We start from the raw sequence: 24,211 nt of genomic DNA on the forward strand, positions 1-24,211 counted from the left end.
CACAATCTAATTTCTATCTTCAACACACAAAAACACACCTAATTTCATAGATAGACAATTATCCTATCAGTGTAGGAAACCCATGCAAACACAAGAAGAGCTTACAGACTCCTTTGGGCTTCAACCCAAGATACCAGTGCTGCAAAGCAACGGTACTAACCCTGAGCCACTATGCTGCCCATATATATCACGGGGCTCATCTCCTATCCCTTGATCATATGTTGCTTTCAGATAGAGCAACATAAATCACCTGACAGGTCCACTTGAAAGTAGGTTCTAGATGGTGCGTTACTTTTAACTTACAAATAACAATATCTTAGTACCCAGTCTGCAATGCACATTTAGTAGTACGATTTTTGCCATGGGCCACAATATAAATAATTAAAGTGGATAATTTAGATATTTATGCTTCCCTGTCTGAGTTCAGCATAAAGAAGTGACTGATTCGCTGATTTCAGCGTGCTGTCACTTATTCGTTAGAGGGGTTGTCTGGGCAGGGGTTTTTCATACTGATAACTTACCACAGGCTAGGTCATCCGTATATGATAGGTGGGGGTCCGGAACCCGGATCCCGCACCGATCAGCTGTTCCGACTAGCTCCGGCACCAGAAGTTATGTAGGGTCGGTGCTGGAAGCAGAAATCTCTGACCACTGTATAGCAGCGGTGCTGCAGTACTGCAGCTCTGCTTCTATTCACTTGAATAGGAGCAGAGCTGCAATGTTGCCGCTATACAGTGGTCAGAGATTTCTGCTTCCAGAACCGACCTTACATAACTTCTGGTGCCGGAGCTAGTCGGAACAGCTGATCGGCGCAGGGTCCGGGTGTCGGACCCCCACCGATCATATACTGATGACCTATCCTGTAGATAGGTCATCTGTATGAAAAACCGCCCCATGCCCTGACAACCCCTTTCATATTATGTCGTTTTATGAGCATTTTGAGTATTTATTTTTTTAATAGCACCGTTAATTTTCAAGGCGCTGTACGTACTGTTTAAAAAACAGAAGGGTTTAAATACATAACATATGAACATACAATAAAAACATGCTAGTAAAATAAATATCAGCTTACTGTGTGACAGAGTGGTACAGAAGGAGGTAGGGCCCTTCATTCAAGGGCTTACACTATACAAGGACTGTATATCCTTGTAAATTGTAGACCTATCTGTGTTATTGTACCATTTATATACATATTGCACTTTTTCTTGTAGGAATACCTTTACGAGGCCGTGGGTTCTGAACTTTCTGAAAAGAGTGCAACATGCTCAAGAGTATTTCAGTCCACCGCTACCACAAAAGACCACCAACCTTTAACCTTTAATCCTTTGCAAAAGTTTTTGCTGCCTAGTGTAAATGTGCTAAGTAAGGTAAGAAGTTAACAGTAACATTATACATATTATGATAGATTATAATAAAATGTGTTTTTTAAGTCAAATATGAAGATGAATCTTAGTTGGTTACCACTTATCAAGCTTTACATGTAAACATCCAAGCATCATATGTGCTCGTTGAACATTTTATTGCACAAACATGGGCATTAACATGGGTTGTTCTCCACGTGTCTTGTATAGCATCCTCCAATCTTTTGGGAAGGCTACCACTACTGTGTGACTTCTCAGTTTGGAGACCAAATCCATTAAGCGCTTTAGAAATAGTTCTTATTGTAAACTAGGCTCCTTATTATGACCCATTCTACGGCTGTTTATCACTGGAGATTGCTTAGTTATGCACTTGATTTAGCAATAAGTGTGACTAAAATGATGAAAACCTTTAGTGTGAATGGATGTCCACACGTTTTTATCTACATAGGGTATAGTATGTATGTGTCTATTGTTTAATGATATTTTTAACAAATTAAAGTACTTGTTGTAGCACAGCCCAAGTCTAAGGTCCCAATAGAAAACAAACTATTCCTCATGAAAATCTTTTGTATATTATACTGACCCACTGGAAGAACTAGATTTTTTTTAGTAAAAATGCTTTGGCTGAAAAGCCAAAAGCAAAGGGCCACTAATAATAACGTTGTTATTATTATTAAAAGGGGAGGGACTATGACACACACTTCTAAAAGGGAAAATACAGTACCAATACACATAATAAAACATGCTGTGTAACTGAACTATGAATTTTAAAAAATACAGCCGTATAAACTTAAATTAGTTCTGTATTCATGACCTTCCAACTACAGATCTAATGCGGACAAAATATACACCTGTGTGAAGAACACATTAGGGTATAGGATTTACTAAGCTGCAGAATATACAGCATTGTTTACATTTATTTTGTGTTTGTGTTTGTTTTCCTTTTTAATATTACATGTTTGATTATTTGTTATTTATTGTGTTTGTTTTTTATTTAAGTTTTTTTTATGTCTTTTTTGTTAATATTGTGTCGTGCAGAGGGTCATTGAAGTTTTTATTGATGGGTATCAAGGTGTTGAGACCCCTACCTTTCGCTGGAATAAGTAAACAGAGTAGCGCAGCTGAGCACTGCAAGCCTTCGGCTCTGATTGGCTTTCTGCTTTCCTTCAAGAGCAATGCAGTGTACGGGCTCATAGAAAGTCCATGACCCATACGTGGTTAACGTCCCCAGGTATGGCGGAAAAAGGATGATAAGAGCCAAAACATTTCAGTGCTCAGTAGAGCACTTCTACCCATTCCTACCTGCGATCAGTGGGATCTCGGCACCCGGACCACCACCAATCAAAACTGATTTATGACATCTCACAAATTTATGAAACAATATTTTCGTTTTTTCCCTTTTTAAGTGCGATTAATTAATTTTGCTATTTTTTTTAATCAGAATTTTTATTTGTTTGTGGCCTCTGCATACTTTCTACAATCCTCATCATTTTTTACAGCAGTAGCCGTTCAATCATAACCAGCGTGTAAATAGTTTTTTATTTATTGTGTAATTGGTCATACATAACAAGAGTTTGTAATTAACATGCTCCCAAATATGTACATGCACCATCTGTTTATTACAATCCGTGGCACCAATTTTAGATTAGAACCATAAAATGGCTTCTAATTAAGATACATCATACAGTATAAATCCTAGCTCCCCCTTTGTTTATTTCCTGGTAAACTTCTTGCTGACAGTAGGAAATTGTAAATTGTTACTGAGCATTTAAAGCATCCATTTATTTCTCCTTTCAAACAAAGACTTGAGCTCTCAGACAAAGTAGTTGGGCAAATTGCCACTAACAGTTGGAATGTGGTACAAAAATTGATTTATCTTTTAATAAATAATGACTACACCACTTAGTGGATTTGTAAATTAATTGTTGTCTTATTGAAATAAAAACTAGTCTGCCTGATCTTGATTTATTCTAACAGGCCAAGCCCACCGTTCCCCCATAGTTTATAATGGATAAATTACCAGTGGCATTAGTTATGATTAATAACTAATAAATCCACATTAATTTATATTGCAGTCTGCCGCAATGGAAGAGAGCTGGGAATGGTCAAAGTTGCTACCACACTGTTTGGGGGTGAATCTTGTGACCTTGGAAGAACTTCTGTCTCACAGGTACTTTGTATACATGTCAGTCTGTAGAGGGTGTAGAAGATCATCAATTCTCTAAACCTAAATACTAGCAGATGTTCTTGAGCTCTTGAAAATTACACATCTTTAGAAATGTATCTTACATTGAGATAATAGATACTACTACAAACAGCTACATGTATTCTGCCGCCGACTCCTACAAGACAAGGATGGGGATCTGAAATATTCTGCAGCCATGTAGCTTATTCTGCGAAATAGACAATGTAATGTAAATAGCTTGCAAATAGACAATGCCAATGTCATGTAATGTATTGTAATGCAATAATGCAAATCTTTAATGTGGTTTTAGACTTATCTTTGTACTGGCAGATTCAGAGACACACATATACTTTTTTATATATATATATATATATATATATATATATATATATATATATATATACACACACATATACAAACACATACAGGCACATATGCTGTATACACACACGTGCACATATACACACATGCAGGAACATACATAGGCACAAACACATAGGCACCTTTTAACACACACACACGTACACTAATACAGGCACATATATTCATTAAGGCACATATATATGCCCACACTAACTGGCACATATATACATACAGGAGCATATACACACAGGGAAATATGTACACTGGCACATATATACACACACAGTCTCATATATACACATGCAGGGAAGTATACATACATACACACACACACACACACACACACACACACACACACACACACACAGGCAAACACGTTTATACAGTATACACATAAGGGCACAAACAGCTTCTCCAGTAGGCGTTTACCTGCTCCCTTGCTGCACAGGCTCACAGGTTTCTTGCAGGGGCAGAATATGGGTGAAGCTTCCCCCCTCACCACTTGCGTTTGGTAGATTTTATATTTTGTTGCCTCCTCTCCTGTCCGTGTTTGGACAGGAGCAGAAGATATAGAAATAGTGGAAGGCTGTTCTACTCCAATAAAGAAGAAAACTATTCCGTCTGGAGTTTAGTAGCAGTTCCTCGCCAGATTGCAGGAGCAAGAGGCTGGGGAATTAATTTTATGCATAACTTGGACAGCCATGCAGTGCCACCTTCATGTCAGGAGGGTGCAGCACCCTGTGCAACTGAACAGGTTACACACCCCTAAGTGTTGTGCAATTACTTCCAATACTTAACTTTTCTAAAGGAAACCTATTTTACTTACTTGATTAAAATGGCATAATCTTAAAAGTTAAACTACTAGAAGTATCTATAAATCTAATTTACCATAAAAATGTTCAGTGTTGTCTAGTATTGAGATCATTGCCAAGCTATCTTATTATCTGCAGGGAGTCTCCTATTGCTGCCAACTGTTTTGTGGTAGCAATTTGCAAACCTAGTATGTCATCAGTTTAAGTTGCTCCTGGCAAGAACTCTTATGAATTTGATCTTTCCACAGCTGGAGATAAGTCATGATATCAGATCGAGTTGCAGTATAAAACTACTGGGTCCTATCCACTCCAGCTTGTTGAAACCGTTATTTGCATATACAATTTGTTTATTTGAATATTGATGAAATCATCATTTTTTTAACCTTTTTCATGTACATTAAACTCCGGATAAATTCTAACTTGTAGGTTTAATCCATTTTTCTTTATTTCATTTTTTCTAGTGTGTTTACATTATATTTGTATAACTTTTGTAATAAAGCTCCTGCAATGTTGCAGAGAGATCAGGTTGCATAAAATTATATATACAAGAAAATGATACTTAAAAAATCTACAACTCGTCTCTTCGAAAACTAGGTTTACAAAAAGGTATGCCACTGTTCACATTACCATTAAAGTTGCTTCTGGGTTCCTTCGGGGGTCTCGGCCACTTTTGACGACAAGAGTAGAGCAATCAATCTCTGTTCTTTCCGACAAAACTTTCCTCGACTGAACCCACGAGACATGAGGTCTGTCAGTCACTATTTGGATCCGTAGTGCAATGAATGCAACTTTATTTCTAACAGAAGTAAGAATAGGTCTGACTGGATGAGGCCCATTGTCCTTATAATAACATTGACATTGCCAAAGCAAGACTGAATGTTGTCTGATGAGAACCCAACCACAGAAGCTGTTCTCACCTTTGGCATGAGAATACAGTTTTAAGTTATGATTATACTATTTTACTTTTCCATGTTTTAATATAGATTTTCTACTACTTCTCATTAAAAGGAAAATCATACCATAAAGCAAATGTTTTGTCTCGCTGTGGTTTGCTACATGCCATTTCAAATTCTGTAATTTCCTCCTCGACTACAGACTGCCACTTTTTAAAAATATGTATGCATTCCATTTGTATTGTCAGTTTGTAGTCTGTTACTAAGGAGAAAGTGACAGAACTGTCAATGCCATGCTGCAAATCTTCACTAGACTGACCCTAATTCTAATAATTCTAATAAGTACAGGGAAATGTCACCTATTATTGTAATTAACTTTCTTTTCTTGGATCTAGCTATTTGCAATAAACAAAGTCCCCATTATTGTGACAGTTTCCTTATACCTTGTGCTGTAAGACCGGCCTCTACCCAAGATCTCTCCTTCCCTGTGCAAGTCTGCATGTCCTCCTGTCAGAGAAAGAAGAAGCGCTTCTCTACTGTATGTATGACAAAAGGCTACTCGCCACACACAGAGCACCCCGCATGTATGTCATATCAGAGGTCCAGCCTTTTCTAGAACATGTGTATCTGCATAGAAACTGAAGAGACAACATGCACAAGAAGGAGCTGGCCCACATCACAGAGGACATTGTACGGTCATGTATAGAAATGAATGGGTAGTTCTAACTCGAATTGAGCCATTTTTAATAAATAGTGTATATTACTATGGGTTTTCTGCTTATTGTAATTTTTTTTTGAAAAAAATCTTTAATGGGAGAACAACTTCCCTTTCACATCACTGGAGAACTTTCCTATAAAGAAAAGTCATTCACCTGTGATGTGTGAGCATAGTCTCCAAGCTGCAACACTGTTGCTGATCCAGAGATAAAATTTCTCTATCTATTGATGCTAAATATTTAAAATACCAACATTCTTACTTAAAGGGGTATTCCCACAATAAAGATCATGTCTTAATAACTAGAACTTTAAAACATAATCATATATGTAATTCACATCTTTTATCAAAATTGCATTGGTCAAAAGATACATTTCTCCCAAGTACCCCATATCTTAGCATAGTTTGAGGATAGTTGCCAATGGTTACGTCCTGCTATAGTTCTGATTCTTGCAGGACGAGCATGCGCAGTAGAATCCCTCCATGCAGCAACACGGAGCCTGTGTATTGCTTTACCCACTGTGCATGTTGAGAGCAATGAACACAGTGATCATTACATCAGAAGACAGGATCTGTGGATCTAAATCCTTCTGCCACCGCTCCATCTCCGAGCTGGAGAATATTTGGGTCCACCATTGCGCCACCCGGATCCTCCGCAGCACTACTTTACATGGGAATGTGCCTGGATCCTGTTGGCAGCTAGGTTAGGGTATGTTCAGAGGTAGCGGTCATGCTGCGTTTTTTAGCAAAATTGTGTAATTTTGCAGCGATTCTGTGGTAAAATTGCTGCATGACCGCTACCTCTGTATACTGCTGTACCTTTTATTTGTTCACTTGTGTGATTGTAAGACAGGGCATCATATGCTGAAGTGTAAAGTACAGCTACCTGAAGTCATGTTCATCTTTTCCTACTTGTCCTCTCAGCCAGGGCTTGTGAGGACCGCACATTTTCCTCTCTACCTGATAAAGACATAACAGAGCCGCTGGGGTTAAGATTTAAAGAACTAAAAAACATAAGAGGGATATGGACACAAAGTTGGCTTACTGAGGGTTAGTACAGACGGAGCTTTTGAAAAAAATGCCTCATGTTGGGAAAACCCATTTAACTGTGTACAGATGTAGCAGAGGTCATTGAACAGGTCTTTTTATTCACAGTGAGGCCTCATGCACACGACTGTAAGGATTCTTACTGTCCACTGTTCTATATTTTGCGGATCACTTCTAAGTCAATTTCATCCGTAATTACCTGATCTGTGTGTGCATGAGGCCTAATACTGTAAATAAATGAGTCAAGAGAACACTATATGTCTACCTACAGTCATGTGGACAGCCACAGATAATAGGGCAGATGTACTGATGTTTCTGCAGCTGGAATTTGTCGTAAATTGCGCCTTGGTGCAATGTGGCACATTTCTTGTTAATTCAGTTGTTTGCGCCTCACAAGATACTTTTTAGAAGTGTTGTGACAGTGGGGATGGCTTAACTGAAAATAGGACGACAAAAAAAAAACTGGCACAAAATTCTGTCCTCACTAAGCCAAATCAAAGTTGGTATAATTAGAAAAGTGTCTAGCAGGTCAAGTAAGATGTGCCAAATCTATCATACAGCTTCCACCACTGTGATGAATTTGGTGCAACTTCTGACTGCCTCATATAAGTTTACACTGTCTACATTTTAGATTGCATTAGTACATCTGCCCTAATGTATCACGATATCACAATGACAAATTAAGTTCCACTACAATGACAAATTCGTCCCCACTACATCTCTAAAGTGACAGCGCCTTTGAACAGGGTGTCTTCTAATGCCTTCTCTACATGATTCAGATGTTTAGTTTCCAGATCGGACTGGTGCAGGTGGAATGGAATGTTTTACCCACAATCTGAAATGTCATAGGTTCCTATTACTGTGTATTTCTTATTCTTTGCATGAAGCACACAAGACGTTTCTTAACATATAATGTAATAAAAGCTATTGTAGATAAGGGTGCTGTAGCGTAGGCCTAAAACTACAGAGCTAGGAAAATGTCATAGTCCAATTCTCTCACATTGTAAATGACAGAATGTCAGTAAAGACAAGAAGAAGTATTTAGGACAAAAGAGACATTTCTGTCCTCCAACAAGGAAAGATTGTACAGGAAAATCTCTAAAATAATAGACAGGGATGCTCTGTCTGCAAAGTATGGTTTTGAGACTGTCACTCTGCAAGGTGACACTATGCAGTATGTAATAAGGGATGAACTTTTGTGATAGTCGCGAGATTGACGGGTTATGACAAAGCTGAATTCATGGTGCTTTAATAAGTCTTTTGTCTACCTTTGCATACATTGTGACTTGTCTGGGAAATGACATATTGAGCTTGTGCACTGTCTGTAAATTCAGAGATGCCGTGGGGCTGTCCTTGTATTGTCACCAGTGGTTCTACCAGTAGGGTAAAGGCACATGCAATATTTTTCATGCATCATGCCTGGAAATGCTACAGTTGATGCAGAGGAACATAGTAAAGCGGAGAAGAAATGCTGGACAAGGTTTGAAGAACTCATTAATCAATGACAGTCACAGGTGTAGAGACTTCTTCACTACGGCCAACAGACCGTGAAAGTCACATCTAAACTATTGTGCTGGATTTTGCTCGAAACCTCATTTTAAACAAAACTGGAAATGTGGTTAAAGTGATTTCACTTTCACTCCTAAAGAAGTTCATTTGAATATATCATATTTCAGACCAGAAAGAAGCCTCACGTAACTTTCCGATGTCACTGCTTAGTTTCAGCAAATGAATGTTATTTTTTGTCAATTTAAAAGTTATACAATTATGTATTCATTCTTCACAGTTTTCAAGATCTCTGCTTGTTGTTATTCAATAGGAACATTTATTGTTTACTTTTAGTTACAATTCTGTCCATGGTCTGGTGATGGACACACAGGTGCTGTGATTGTCACAGTTAGGGTATGTGCACACGATAGCTGCCTTTTACGTCTGAAATTACAGACTGTTTTCAGGAGAAAACAGCTCCGTCGTTTCAGACGTAATTGCTCCTCCTCGCATTTTGCGAGGCGTCATTGACGCCCGTAATCTTGAGCTGTTCTTCATTGAATTCAATGAAAAACGGCTCAAATTACGTTTCAAAGAAGTGTCCTGCACTTCTTTGACGAGGCAGTCATTTTACGCGTCGTCGTTTGACAGCTGTCAAACGACGAGGCGTAAATGACAGGTCGTCGGCACAGTACGTCGGCAAACCCATTCAAATGAACGGGCAGATGTTTGCCGACGTATTGGAGCCGTATAATACGCCTCGTTTACGTCTGAAAATAGGTCGTGTGAACCCAGCCTCATAGTGTATCAGAGCTGTGTCTTCTAATAATCACAGCACCCGTGTGTCCATCACATGACCATGGACAGAATTGTGTCCACTGGAAGTAAACTATGAATGTTCCTACTGAATATCAATAAACAGAATTCTTGGAAATTGTGATGAATAGATACAGAAAATATATTGGAAATTTGTATAACTTTTAATTTTACAAAAAATGAACATCAATTTGCTGAAACTGGACAACCCCTTTAAAACAAAATTGCAAGTACATGTCAGAAGATGACATTGATGGAGGCCATGCGTTCCTTTAACTACAAATTTCCAGAAGGAAGGAGCTATGGTTCTCCACAGATATCCCAAACCCATTTACCACTTATGTAGCTTAGTGATTTTAGTCGCTGGAAATCACTGACACCATTGCAAGAAATTTGCAATTGATTCGAATGGCCTTCCTTTAGTATATTGTGTTTATATTTTTACTTGATCACACCGCATTTGGGCTATACTTATGGTGTACATGTTTGAACAGTTCCACCAAATGTGTGTCCCAGATGTATGCAATTGCATGCAAAATAAAGTTGCTTACATCTGCTATTGGCTACCAATGTAACTATGATTTTTAATACAGTTGAACAATTGGTATACTGGTCAAACATTGTAGACTGGCCAAATGACACTATTTTAGCATACATTTGGGTAGTAGAACACTATAGACAAGTTAGATGTATATGCCTGGAGCATTTCCGACATATATGCCGAACGTAGAGTACCAGCCAAACACGCACCTTTATAGACCAGGCTGAAACGTCAACTTTTGGACTGATTTCACAATTTCTGACACATTTCCTAGTCAGCAGAAACAACTCTCCCTAACCTGTACATGCTAAGAAACACATGACATTCTGGAACATGTAGTTCATGAAAACCCCTGAAGACGCTATATACTGTATGTAGCGAAACATGTAGGGGGGGGGCTGTTTTCTCTTTTTTTATTTCAATGTTTAGCTGGCAGTTAGATAGAATTTACAAATAATAGTTACTTAGTGTTAGCGCAGCGTACGGCATCCGCTGGCTGACAAACAAACGCATTCCTATGTACCAATCCGGTATACTTTGGCAACTAGCTTGACTTACTATAGTCTTTACTTTGGCTACTTTTATTAGTGTGTTGGTTTATGTCTTATTTAGAAGTATTTAATAAAAGTAATATTTTAGATTCAACCAAATATTTATGGTTTAGGTAGCTGGAAAAGAGGGCTTCTTTTTGCCTTTTGGCAAAATAGTAATGAAATAGAATTTTTCTGTCACTGGGGGAAGTCATTCATAGCAATACAGTTATTATGGTTGAAAAAACAAGACACAAGTTCAACCTATTATACTAGTGTTGATCCAGAGCAAGGCAAAAAAAAATCCTACAAAATAGTTGCAGATTGCCTCATACTAGAGGGAAACATTCCTTCCCATCAAGAACATCTCTATCAGGGATCTTGTACTAGAGCTCTGTGCAGTCATTTTTTAAGTACTTTATGCTGTTCATAGGAGCTATTTCCATTGTAAACAACAAGTAGAGCTTCACTTTAAATACGCCACACTTTACTTGAAACCTAGGTACAGCTGTATATCTTGTTTATCATTTGTTCACACCAGTGGAGTTTATAGTTTACTCATCGTAGACTAGTAAATGGGTGATCTATATATATATATATATATATATATATATATATATATATATACACACACACACGACAATCCCAGGTTGCTACTGACACACTTTTTACAGAAGGATGTGCTGAATAAACAAGGGGCTTGTGAAAAAGGAGAATTTCTCTAATCTGTTTAAATATAGAAACAGAGTGGAACTGATGAGAAAAATAGCAGTAGCTTATTGCAATGAAAATGAATAGTTTATTTAGAACAAGCCTATGCATATGCAAACCTGATTACAATAAGTACTCGGTGGGATTTATGTATGTGTCTTGTCCCTTACTTAAAGAAGGAAGATGGCAAGGGACCTTAGTGAAGGACTTAGTTCTCCAGCAGTGGCATACACAAAACAGAGCGGGCCCCATAGCAAACATTAAACTATGCTCCCCATTATGGGGCTAGGTTTCGTCACAAAGGACAAAAGGGTCTCCACCTCTTTCTATAATCATTGGGCCAATTCCCCACCCCCTTGTTTGATAACAATGCAGTTCCTCTAGAGAGGTTGAATCATTCACAGGTTCTTGTCACCTCATAGCAACGGGTATGAGAGCAACTATTGCTGACCCCCATCTTTTAGGCCCGGTAGCAGCAGGATAGGCTGTTTATATGGTATGTAGGCCCTGGCTCTCCTTACTCTCGGCAAGTTTGGTAAAAGGAGGACTTAAAGCTATGTCAATCATTGGAAATAATGTGATTAGGGAGATCTTATTTCAAAGATTCCAACTATTGCCAAAGAAATTCAGGCACATTACCAGAATGGGTGTTGCAGATCGCAGATCCCAACCATTGTCACCTACTAATATGTCTCAATGACAAAAAAGTAAAAAGTTCTATGTTGAATCCCCCTTTTAGAAAAATGACTATATTTTATTCTTCCATTGTAGTATACAGTTCAATAAAGTGGAAGGTAGAAGTAAAGGATGAGTAACTCGGGTGGACATGCTAAGAAACTAAGTAACAAACTAAGTATCTTAAAAGAGGTAAACACATTTTAATGCAGCCAGGCAAAAATTTCTTTTGAATATTCTGTTTTAAAACATATTAATCTCCCTTTTAAATCCTAAAGTTTACAGGACATGGTTAGAATAGAAATGTCTGACACATTATGGACGTGTAGAATGTCTCCTAAGTGTGTATTAAACTCAGATAAAGTCGACTAACTCAAATTAAATATAGGCAAACTCACAGCATTAGCGAGCTAATCAAATTAGCAATAAAGGAAGGATAATGATTTCTCTGGTGATAATTATATGGGCAATTTAACCATAGATTGGAAATATTGGAGAGCAGAATTCTATACTATTCAGATAAAACTGTTGCTTATTAATTGAAGTACTATATTACATTATTTTTTTCTCGAAATTATGTGGTTCTGACAAATGTTTAAACATTTACTCATAGGCTAAACTCATTTCATGGTCTGAATTAGTGTAATATTACCTAGTTACCATACTCTCCACATTTCAGCACTTTTAGATTGTAGACCAAATAGTAGGAGCATATGCTGATGATTGAGAATTCCACTGGGAGAAATCATCCTAACCCATTTAGGCACACTCCACCAGGGGAAAAATGGAATTACATGCTGGCCCTTCAAATGAATAGCCAACCATGTAATACTTAAATGGGCCAGCAGCTCTTTGTTAGCATTTCTTAACTCTGGCTAATAGAGGGTGGTCTCAATCAAGAAACCCCCCTCTATTATGTGCATATGGTTTAATTAGGCATATTCAAAGGGGTTGTCATGATCAGGTAAACCCTTTAACGATAAAGATGCTAATATAATAAAATTTAAATGGACAATAACTTTTTAAACAACTTATACTAATCTAATAGTATACCTGATATATATCAATTTTGTAATGTACTTACTGTTAACATTTTGTTGTTTTATCCATATAAATTCTGTGTCAAGTTACTTCCATTCAAGGGCAAGGGAGACGGAAAAATGGGCTGGCACTGTCAAATTCAGACACAGCACTACACCTTCATGGAGATTCTTACTGGCGGCGTATTCGTATATGGAGTCGGATTTTATAATGCCCACAGGGTGCTCATAGACCAGTATAGCTTGTTTAACTTGAATTGAAAAAATAGAAGAAATCGAGGCTCTCACCGATTGTAGCAATAAACTTCTTTTTATTCTACATCTTAGTCTATTTGATGTGGAGCAAGCCTACGGCCGTTTCGCGTGAACTTTCTCAAGGCCCTGGCGTCACTTCCTTTTCTGCTCATTATAAATTCCGCTCGTAATGGAGCATACATAATATTCCTCACATTTAAGCAGCAGAAAAGTACACAACACTTGATATCAAAAGATATAAAATAGACAACATACAAATAATATTACATTCTTTTATATTAAAATGACAATATTTATGTTAGAAAGGCACGAAGATCGTTTCGATCATTAAGCGGTCCTAGTGCCTCCGTCTTTAAAATAATTTCAGCCTCTTTTTGTAACAATACCATATGTCTATCTCCCCCAAAGGGAATTGGTTTTATTTTAACAATTCCTGCAAAACGCTTGAAACATGCATCATTTCCATGTTTTTCTTGCATACGTTGGATCAATCTAGGGCAACCTTCGCCCGTACTTAGAGAATGAACATGTTCACCAAATCTTTTATACATAGGACGTATCATCTTGCCTACATAAAATCTGCCACATGAACAAAAAATTCCATATACCACGTACTTCGTTTTACAAGTTATCAGTTCATAAATTTGAAAAGCACAGCCCCCTATATTAAGGTTCCTAGTGCGTATTAGGGAATTACAAAAACGGCATTACCCACATTTATGATTACCTCACATTACCTAGCTGTGATAACCAATTATCTCTGTCCCTGTCCGTTGTAAAATGACCCTTAACTAGTATATATTTTAGATTTTTGCATCTACGAGAAGATACTATCGTTCGTCTTGTTGCAACCTCTGCTAGCAATGGGTTGCTTTCAACCTGATGACAATTGTTTTGAACACTAGAGCGCATTACCTCACTCATAGGACTGTGACCAAAGGACAAAAGCAAAACATTTATTATTTTTTGTATTTGATTTTTGCTTTTTATTTGGTTGCAATAAGGATAATTGATTATTTTTACTCGCCTTCTCCAATGCACTAGCAATGCGATTTGAAGGGTACCCCTGTAACTGTAATCTCTGGCTAAGTTCCTCTGCTTGCTCAAAGAACACCTCTTCATTATTGTTAATTTTCCTTAATCTAAAAAATTGGGCACACAGAAGGGATCTCACTATATATTTAGGATGATATCTATCATACCTCAATAGTGTGTTTGTGGCAGTAGGTTTCCGATACCCCCTTGTCTGCAACTGCCCCTCCTTTACAATTATATATACAAACAAAAATTCTATCTCTTGGTTCCCAAATTTATATATGAAATTCATATTCATATTATTACTCTTAAGATAACCTACGAATTTTGAATATTCATCCAAAGTTCCAGACCACACAATCAATATGTCATCAATATAGTGTAAAAATAATTGCAAATGTATAGCGTATGGTTTAGAAAAAAATGGATACAACTTTTTTCTCCAAGTCAGCAAGAAATTAATTTGCGAAAGTACTTTTTGGTGGTACCACATACCATCAGATTGGAAATAATTATAGTTTAACACAAACTGTCGTGCTTCACAGATATATTCAACAAAAATAGAGTCCCCCCTAGTATACTGCAGATAACGTCTGACAGCCTGTACACCCGCGTCCTACGGGATGCACGTGTTTTGGCTCTCAACGTCATTGGTAGCTAACTTAAAATTTTGCTGCCTACCAAAATCTATAGGAATGGACAAAAAATATTTTGTATCCTGTAAATATGACGGAATGTTCCTTAATAGTGGATGCACTAACCAATCCAGGTAGCGAGAAAGTGGCTCAGTAACTGAACAAATTCCTGCCACTATCGGGCATCCCAGTAGGCAATCAATCGATTTATGCACTTTTGGGATGAAATACCAATACGTTTTTTGGGGAAATAGCATAAACTATTTTTCTGCAAATCGATAAGAAAAAAAGGTGCTTCCCATCCTGTACTCCTGTCCCTAGTTACAGAGCAGAGGAGACTAACTGCAGGAAATGGGGGTGTGTCTCTTTGGAAAGGGGAGGGGGAGCAGGAGGAGAGATAGAAAGACACAGATGCTGGCCATAGAAGTCTATGGAGAGAGGAGGGGGCAAGAGGAGGAAACAGGGAAAGACACAGACACTGCCTACAGAAGTCTATGGAGAGGGTGGAAATATAGACGCTGCCTATATAAGTCTGTGGTAAAGGGAGGGGAACAGGAGGAGGGGCAGACACAGACAAGCTGCCTTTAAAAGTCTATGGAGAGGGGAGGAGGAGGGAGAGAGACAAATGCTGCTGTCCATAGAAGTCTATGGAGAGGGGAGCAGGAAGAGGCAGCCGAGAGATTTACACAGATGCTACACATAGAAGTCTATGGAGAGGGGAGGGGAACAGGAGGAGGTAGTAAAGTGAGACAGACACACTGCCCTTAGAAGTTTAGGGAGAGGGGAGGGGGAGCAGGTAGAAAACACGGACATGCTGCCCATAGAAGTCTATGGAGAGCGGAGCAGGAGGAGGGAGCAGAGTGAGTCAGACACAGACACGGTGCCTATAAAAGTCCATGGAGGGGGAGTAGTAGCAGATTGAGAGAGGAAACACAGACGTGCGCAGTTTCCGGTAAGAGTTATACCTACCCCAGTGCTGGATTATCCGCTACACTTCTCAATACTGCTGTATAATCTCTGCCATGCAGTATCTACATATATGTGATAGATAGAGATAGGAGAGCAGGATTATCCCATTTTATGTGTGCTGTGTATAGAAGACATGATGGCCATTAGGCTCCGCCCACTATCTCAGAGAAAAGTGAGAATTAAAGAAACCAGATGGGAAACTGCTAAATAATGCCATATGCAAGTCATATAATGGCCAGAAATAGTGTTATTCCTCATATATACACATATATGACAACTTATTCTGAAGCGTCACCTGAAAAGTTAGGTACGCTTTAAGGAAATTCTAGTGAAATAGTTTACCTTTGTAATCATTCATTAGTAATATTTCATGTTCATGCAGCAATTTAGACAGAATTACCGCTCTCATAAACAAGAGCACCAAATTGCTCAGAATGGGACACACAGCAGTTTAGAATAGAGAATTGTGGAATTGCTTCTCAGGCTTTCCAACTTTCACTGTATGTTACACAGACATTACACTGTTAAATTTGTAAGTCTCCTCCTTTAATTATCAATGCCTAATAGAGTGCTGCAGGAAAACTATTGGAGGAATTTGGCAACTTGGAGGAAAATGCAACTTAACAGCACACATGTAATGATTAAATAATCTAAGTGTCAGAACTGCTGCATTAATATACAAATATCATATTTTTTAGACTAGTCATGAGTATACAGTTTTTCCATCTGCTGACCGCTTTGAAGTAGCGTTAGTATGAGGCAGCACAGTAAGGGGTCTTGTTTGAAGCAGATGTGTATTTTTCTCTCTTATGCCTGTTGTTTTATTATGATCCTATTTGGACTGTTTTACAAGTCTGTACTGGTTTAAAAAAATAAATATATATACACTCCTCAACATTGAAATTGCAACACCAAGAAGGAAAATTTTTGAAATTGTGGAAATCGCAGGATCGATAGACAAGTTAAAAAAAATAGAGAAATGTTAAAAAAATGTAAACAAAATATTCCAAACATCTTGATTTTTTTACTATCGAGTATGAGCGCCACGCGCAGAACTAAATGCACTTACAAGCCTTGGCATACTATCAATGAGATTATTAATGGTGGTCTGAGGAATGTTATGCTGGCATCTCCCTTTTGCAATTCCCGACCAATGACGTCCCAGATGTGCTCAATGGGAGACAAGTCCGGAGACGCTGCAGGTCATGGTAGTACATTTAGGCAACGCAGGCTGCTCACAGTAGCACAAGCAACATGCGGCCTGGCGTTGTCCTGTTGAAAAACAGCTTCTTTGGAGAAATGGCCGTACCACTGGTTCCACAACCAAATCAATGTAATGCCGAGCCGTTAGTGTAACTGAAATGAAGACTAGAGGGACCCGGCTACCGTACATTATGCAACCCCACACCATAATCCCGGGAGTAGGACCGGTGTGACGTTCCCTTTTAAAAGCCTCTTTGTGGCTTTGCCAACGTGGTCTCCAGACCAATCTCCGGCTATTATTGCATCCGAGACAAAATCGGGACTCATCGCTGAAGAGGATAGACCTCCATTCTAGCCTCCATTGCTATCTTGCAGTGCACCATGATAGCCTTTGAGAGTGGTGGCGTGTGATATAGGGAACACCTGTAGCTGGACGTCTGTCGTAGCCCAATGTAATGCAAATGCCTTCTGATGGTTGTGTCCTCACTGGTTGCAGCCCTGGTTTTGGGATGTGACATCCCATTTCACTTGCAGTGCAGAATGGATCACAACGCGCCATTCTTCCTATCAGACGATCCATCCGTGCAGAGGTTAGTCTCTGCGCACCTCTTGCTATCATTTCCGTTCGTTGTTGTTTTCCCAACCTCCGGGACATGCAACATTAAACAGTGCTGACATCTCGGCCTAGGCGCTTAGCGATCTGCCAGAGTGATAAACCAAGGTCTCTCAGTTCAAGGATTCTGTCCCTCTCAGTTTGCGACAAGTGGTGATAACTGGCACATCAAAGAATGAGGCATCGCACAATAATCCCACACCATTTGATCTGATTTTTGAGGTTTCATGAGGCTAAAATACTTTGCTTTCAATCTGGATTTAACGCCCCTCCCACGTGACACAGATTGGAGCTAGGTGCTTGAAAATTGTAATAATTTGCAGATCTTAGCGACACCTGCTACTTCCTCGATTTGCATAACCTTACAACTTGCCCTTTTTGGTGTTGCAATTTAAATGTTTAATATATACAATATCTTATTGTCACCACAGTTACATCTTTACTAATAATAAATTTTTTTCCTTTACTCCTAAAGTAGTAGTATGTACACGGACAAATTAAGGGACCCTAATAGGGCACCCATACAAATCTATGGGCCCATACTGTTCCTCCGTAGGCCTCTAATTTGTTGTGTGCATGAGGCCTTAGATAAGACTTGTCATAATAGAAAGCAGCAGGACTGTCTTAAATACCATCAATCTGAATTTATTTTTACGGGACCCTTGGAGAAAGAGCAACAAACACCGATACGTCTCAATGAAAATATATTAAGAGCAAAAGAGGAAAACTTTCAAATTCTCTGTTCCTGCCCTGCAAATGTTACATACTACACGTTCCTGTTAGTGATAGCATGTAGTTTTTAAACAAAATGCTACAGACTATGATAAAATTAAAAAAGTCTGTACTCTGCTTATGGGCTGTCAGGGAATCCATAGAACTTAAGAATTTTTCCCACAGGCCTGCTATGTTATTATATGAGGGAATCTCGACTGAGAATCTATAGTTTTCAAACTTTGGAATGCCTTGCTTATAGATGACTGCACTTAGCTGGTCCTTAAGGTCATGCCCACTGAGCCAACATTTATAAATACACTGCCCACTCTTTGTCTTTGTTCGGTTCTTACAGACTGACAGCGTGGACAGTTAATATATTACTGAGATTGAGCATTGAAGGTGCTTATTCTGTTAACTTATGACATTAAAGTTTTCCATGGCATCTTGTTAGTGGGGAATCTATTGTTTCTATAGTAGCAAGCACAAAGTTCCAATGGAGTACTGTGTGTTTGCCAGTTTGCTGACAAGGATTATGTCAGTCCCTTGTCACATTATTAGAATTGGGCTGTTATAGTGACAATCCGATTCAGGTGACGGCATCACAATAAGTGTTATTTGCCACTAAAACTCTGGAGTTTTATGTTATGTCCTGTGAGCAAGGACTATGAGTTAAAAGTTCAATTAAAAAACATACTGTTTTCCAGGATATCTATATATTTTTTTTAGCCCTCTTTTTCGTGAAGAATATAAGGGCTTTTCAATTGTAGATTTAATCAAAATATTCCCTCCCTCACTATGGTGCCCACTGAACTGAGCACTGCTGCATGTAAACATTGCAGCGAGGCACAAGTCCAAAAATGCCCTATTCCTCACTGACTGTGTAATGTATGGGACACCCATATATTGCACAGAGACGCTTTTGCAGTCGTGTCACATACTGTCCGTGTGGGACACATCCAGGGCAGGCCAAAAACATAAAATTGAAAAGCCCTCTTATTCTTATGAATATGAAAAGGCTTATAGGCACCCCCAGATGAAGGCTTCCTGCCGAAACGCACGTCGGGGTGTGATGCCAGACAGTGCTGTTTGTAGTATGGGTAAGTTGTTCTATTGCATCTTGCAGAGACAACATTAGGTATTTTAAACCTAACATTGGACAATGCCATATAAGTTTATACATACATTCATTGCTTTCTTTGATTGTTAGGCTGCTGTAGTTATACTTTCATGCATTGTTTCATGTAATAGTGGGGGAGCATGACTTTCTTGACCCCATGTGGCTTTATACATGTACATGTAGTGTGCATGCTGTAATTCACATTACATCCATTGCCCCCTGTATGATACAGCACCATCCTTTGCATGTCACTGTTTGGTGTCCATCTGTACTGTGGTAATCATCTCTATATTTTAACTTGTATGTTTGTTGTTTTATTGTCATTAATAAATTTATAGCTTTGTAATAATTTGTGGTGTGTCAGACTCCAATTTTTAGGTTGTTGTTTCTTATAGGGTAACTAAACCTTTAAAAAACTTTTGACATGTCATAGTATTTTTTGGGGTCCGAGCACTAAAACCCCCATTGATCGCTAAAACGATGTGGCAGAAGCAATCAGGTGAGCGCTGTGCCACTTAGTTTCTGATCGGTGGGGGTTTCGGTGCATGGACCCCACCAATCAAAACATCTGACATGTCAAAAGTTTTTTAAAAGTTGTTACCCTTATATATCCCCCCATATATCAGTTGGGTCTAGAAGTATTCGGACAGTGACACAATTTTCATAATTTAGCCTCTGGACACAACCACAATAAACGAAGCAATGAACATGTAATTGAAGTAAAGACTTTCATCTTTTATTCAAGGGGTATAACGAAAATATTGCTTCAACCGTTTAGGAATTGCAGACATATATTTTTTTTACACAGTCCTTCCATTTTTACAGGCTCAATACTTCAGAATTTATCCTGCTACTAATTTCCGCAGTCACAGCATCAATTAACATGTGTGACCCAGTTCCATTGGCAGTCGAACATGCCCATGTGTCAAGGACTGTAGCAAATTTAGAGCCTAGTGGCTGAAATGATCAGGCAGAAGAACAAAAATATCAAGAGTAGTAAAAAAACTGTCCTGGTTCGGTACACCGATAAGCAGCAACAGTTTGTAGCATTAGGCAGAGATATTGTCAGGAAACTATTCAAGTTCAGTTAACAAATAATCAGCAAGAGTTTGTTTGTAGTTTGTCAAGGAAGAGTGTTGCCAGTGGTCTTGAGATAGATCCTCTGTATTTACAGTCATGAAGATGTCTCTTGATTGTAGACTTTGACAATGATACGTCTACCTCCTCAAGTGTGTTCTTGGCTACATGTTTCTTTACCCAGCAAAAAATTCTGTGGTCATTCACTTTAGTTGACAGCAGATATATAAGGCAATGAAAAGGAAGAAGCGGTATATCCAGCACTCTTGTAAAAAAAATGTGTTTTATACAGTCATATTAAAAAAACCAGGACAATTAAAATGATAATCCCGGGACCACGCTTACGCGTTTCAAACCTCTGGGGCTAAACTATGATTAAGAACCCCAGAGGTTTGAAACGCGTAAGTGTGGTCCCGGGATTATAATTTTAATTGTCCTGTTTTTTTTATATGACCGAATAAGACAATTTTTTTTTACAAGAGTGCTGGATATAAAGGTTCTCCCTTTTCATTGGCTTATATACCTGCTGTCGACTCAGTACTTCTCTTGGAATATCTTCGAGCACCATCATTATTTACAACGTGGTACAGACAAACGCATGGAATAACGCAGTGGAAACGTGGTGAGCGAACCCTTGTATATTTTTTCTATTTTCTATTCACTTTAGTTGTCTACTGTGGTTTTCCAGGCTGCAGGTATTGCTAAGCTTGCCAGGGCATTTTTTTTCTTTTTATGAATGTATCAATTTGTGTATTTAGCCACTCCTAAACTTTCTGCTACATTTCTAAAAGATATTTTTTGTTTGTTTTTTCACCCTAGTGATGTCCTCCTTCACTTGCATTAGCATCTTTTGGACAGCATACAGGAAAAAGCTACTAAATGCAGATTCAACATTTGGAATTAAATCTAGACCTTTTATCTCCTTAATGGGTTCTCTGGGACTTTTATATTGAAGGATATGTCAGATCGGTGAGGGTCCGACTCCTGGCATCCCCAATGATCAGCTTACTGAAGGTTCTGCAGCGAATAATGCTGCGGCCTCTTAACAGTTCACCCATTCAAGCAACCCCCAACGATCGCGAGAACGTGGAACCCAAACTCCCGTTTCTCCTCACTGCACATTCTGCAGTGAAGAGGAGCTTGAATGGAATAGCGGTCGAGCATGCACCTGCCACTCCATTCAATGTCTATGAGAATGACGCACTGTGTTTGACTGTTTCTGTCTTTCCCATATACTTTTAAATGGAGTGGCAGCATGCATACTTGACCGCTGTTCCATTCAATGTTCTTCTCACTGCTCAAGCAGTGAGGAGGAAGAGGGGGTCGTGACCACCGTTCTAACGATCGGTGGGATCCCAGCGGTGGGGCCTTCAGCGATCAGAAAATTATGGGTGTGTGGACCCACTGGGCCGTACTGCCGTAGCGAGATAGCAGCTGGCCAAACAGGATACCATGGCAAAGTCTTTAGTTCGAATAAGGGTACCTGTGGCAATACAGACAGTAGTGATGGCAAGCTCGGATGGGACCTTGGCAGCAGGCAGACACCAGGCGCAGTGAAATACAGCAGCGGTAGTATACGACACAACACGACTCCAACTCTCTACAGCACAGGAACAAGGTAGCACGGGATACAGGAACGGGAACACTGGGAACTGGAAAACACTAAGGGACCATTTTCAAAGCCTAACACGGGTAAACACAACAATGCTCAGGCAAATGAGTGAAGGGGCAGGGCCCTTCTTATAGTCCAGGGTGCTCTGGGAGCAATCAGTCAAATCTATAACATGTGTGTGCTCTGGCCCTTAAAGGCCGGGAATGAGCTGGAGCGTGCACCCTATGGTCACTGTAGGACAGGACGGCCGCATCTGCTGGCATCTCTGGGGAAGAAGACGTCTGCAGGATGATATCGGTCTGTGAATAGGTGATAATTTTTGATTCAGGTTCAACCCCTATAATGTGGGCCATAGAAAGACCTAATCATACAGTCAAGGACAGACCAACACTTGGTTTTTCAGGCACAAGTGCACACTAACACTATACAAACACCAATGTAATCAATAACACCGCCATACAGTAACCATTTAGTAGCCAGAGACCAGTTCTAAACTGGTAGTCTGCAGAGTATTATTACACTGAAAACCATACAAGAGAATCCAGCACTGATCAGATTCAGTCACGGGCAGAATACACAAAAATTAAACGGACCTACACTACCGTTCAAAAGTTTAGGGTCACTTAGAAATTTCCTTATTTTTGAAAGAAAAGCACAGTTTTTTTCAATGAAGATAACATTAAATTAATCAGAAATACACTCTATACATTGTTAATGTGCTAAATGACTATTCTAGCTGCAAACGTCTGGTTTTTAATGCAATATCTACATAGGTGTATAGAGTCCCCTTTCCAGCAACCATCACTCCAGTGTTCTAATGGTACATTGTGTTTGCTAACTGTGTTAGAAGGCTAAAGGATGATTAGAAAACACTTGAAAACCCTGTAAACAGTTTTGCTTTTTAGAGGAGCTATAAAACTGACCTTCCTTTGAGCTAGTTGAGAATCTGGAGCATTACATTTGTGGGTTCGATTAAACTCTCAAAATGGCTAGAAAAAGAGAGCTTTCATGTGAAACTCGACAGTCTATTCTTGTTCTTAGAAATGAAGGCTATTCCATGCGAGAAATTGCCAAGAAACGGAAGATTTCCTACAACGGTGTGTACTACTCCCGTCAGAGGACAGCACAAACAGGCTCTAACCAGAGTAGAAAGAGAAGTGGGAGGCCCCGCTGCACAACTGAGCAACAAGACAAGTACATCAGAGTCTCTAGTTTGAGAAATAGACGCCTCACAGGTCCTCAACTGGCAGCTTCATTAAATAGTACCCGCAAAACGCCAGTATCAATGTCTACAGTGAAGAGGCGACTCCGGGATGCTGACCTTCAGGTCAGAGTGGCAAAGTAAAAGCCATATCTGAGACTGGCTAATAAAAGGAAAACATTAATATGGGCAAAAGCACACAGACATTGGACAGAGGAAGATTGGAAAAAAGTGTTATGGACAGACGAATCGAAGTTTGAGGTGTTTGGATCACACAGAAGAACATTTGTGAGACGCAGAACAACTGAAAAGATGCTGGAAGAGTGCCTGACGCCATCTGTCAAGCATGGTGGAGGTAATGTGATGGTCTGAGATTGCTTTGGTGCTGGTAAAGTGGGAGATTTGTACAAGGTAAATAAGGAAGGCTATCACTCCATTTTGCAACGCCATGCCATACCCTGTGGACAGCGCTTGATTGGAGCCAATTTCATCCTACAACAGGACAATGACCCAAAGCACACCTCCAAATTATGCAAAAACTATTTAGGGAAGAAGCAGGCAGCTGGTATTCTATCTGTAATGGAGTGGCCAGCGCAGTCACCA

The 24,211-nt window shown here is 39.2% G+C and overlaps 1 protein-coding gene across 7 annotated transcripts in view; it reads left to right on the plus strand.

Annotated features, from left to right (window-relative positions):
- The window catches only part of KIAA0825 (KIAA0825 ortholog), a 430,680-nt gene that overhangs the window by 244,765 nt on the left and 161,704 nt on the right, over positions 1-24,211 (plus strand). For 4 of the 7 annotated variants that reach the window (XM_075837243.1, XM_075837222.1, XM_075837212.1 and 1 more), the window contains 2 exons: positions 1,212-1,367; positions 3,437-3,531. In XM_075837243.1, the coding sequence (XP_075693358.1) occupies positions 1,212-1,367; positions 3,437-3,531 (251 nt within the window). Of the gene's footprint in view, positions 1-1,211; positions 1,368-3,436; positions 3,532-4,969; positions 5,126-5,182; positions 6,348-24,211 lie in introns of those variants that run through there. The other 3 variants (XR_012850533.1, XM_075837231.1, XM_075837253.1) reach the window with 3 other exon arrangements.

This window comes from Rhinoderma darwinii, chromosome 1 (genome assembly GCF_050947455.1).
Source record: "Rhinoderma darwinii isolate aRhiDar2 chromosome 1, aRhiDar2.hap1, whole genome shotgun sequence".
NCBI classification, from domain to species: Eukaryota; Metazoa; Chordata; class Amphibia; order Anura; family Rhinodermatidae; genus Rhinoderma; species Rhinoderma darwinii.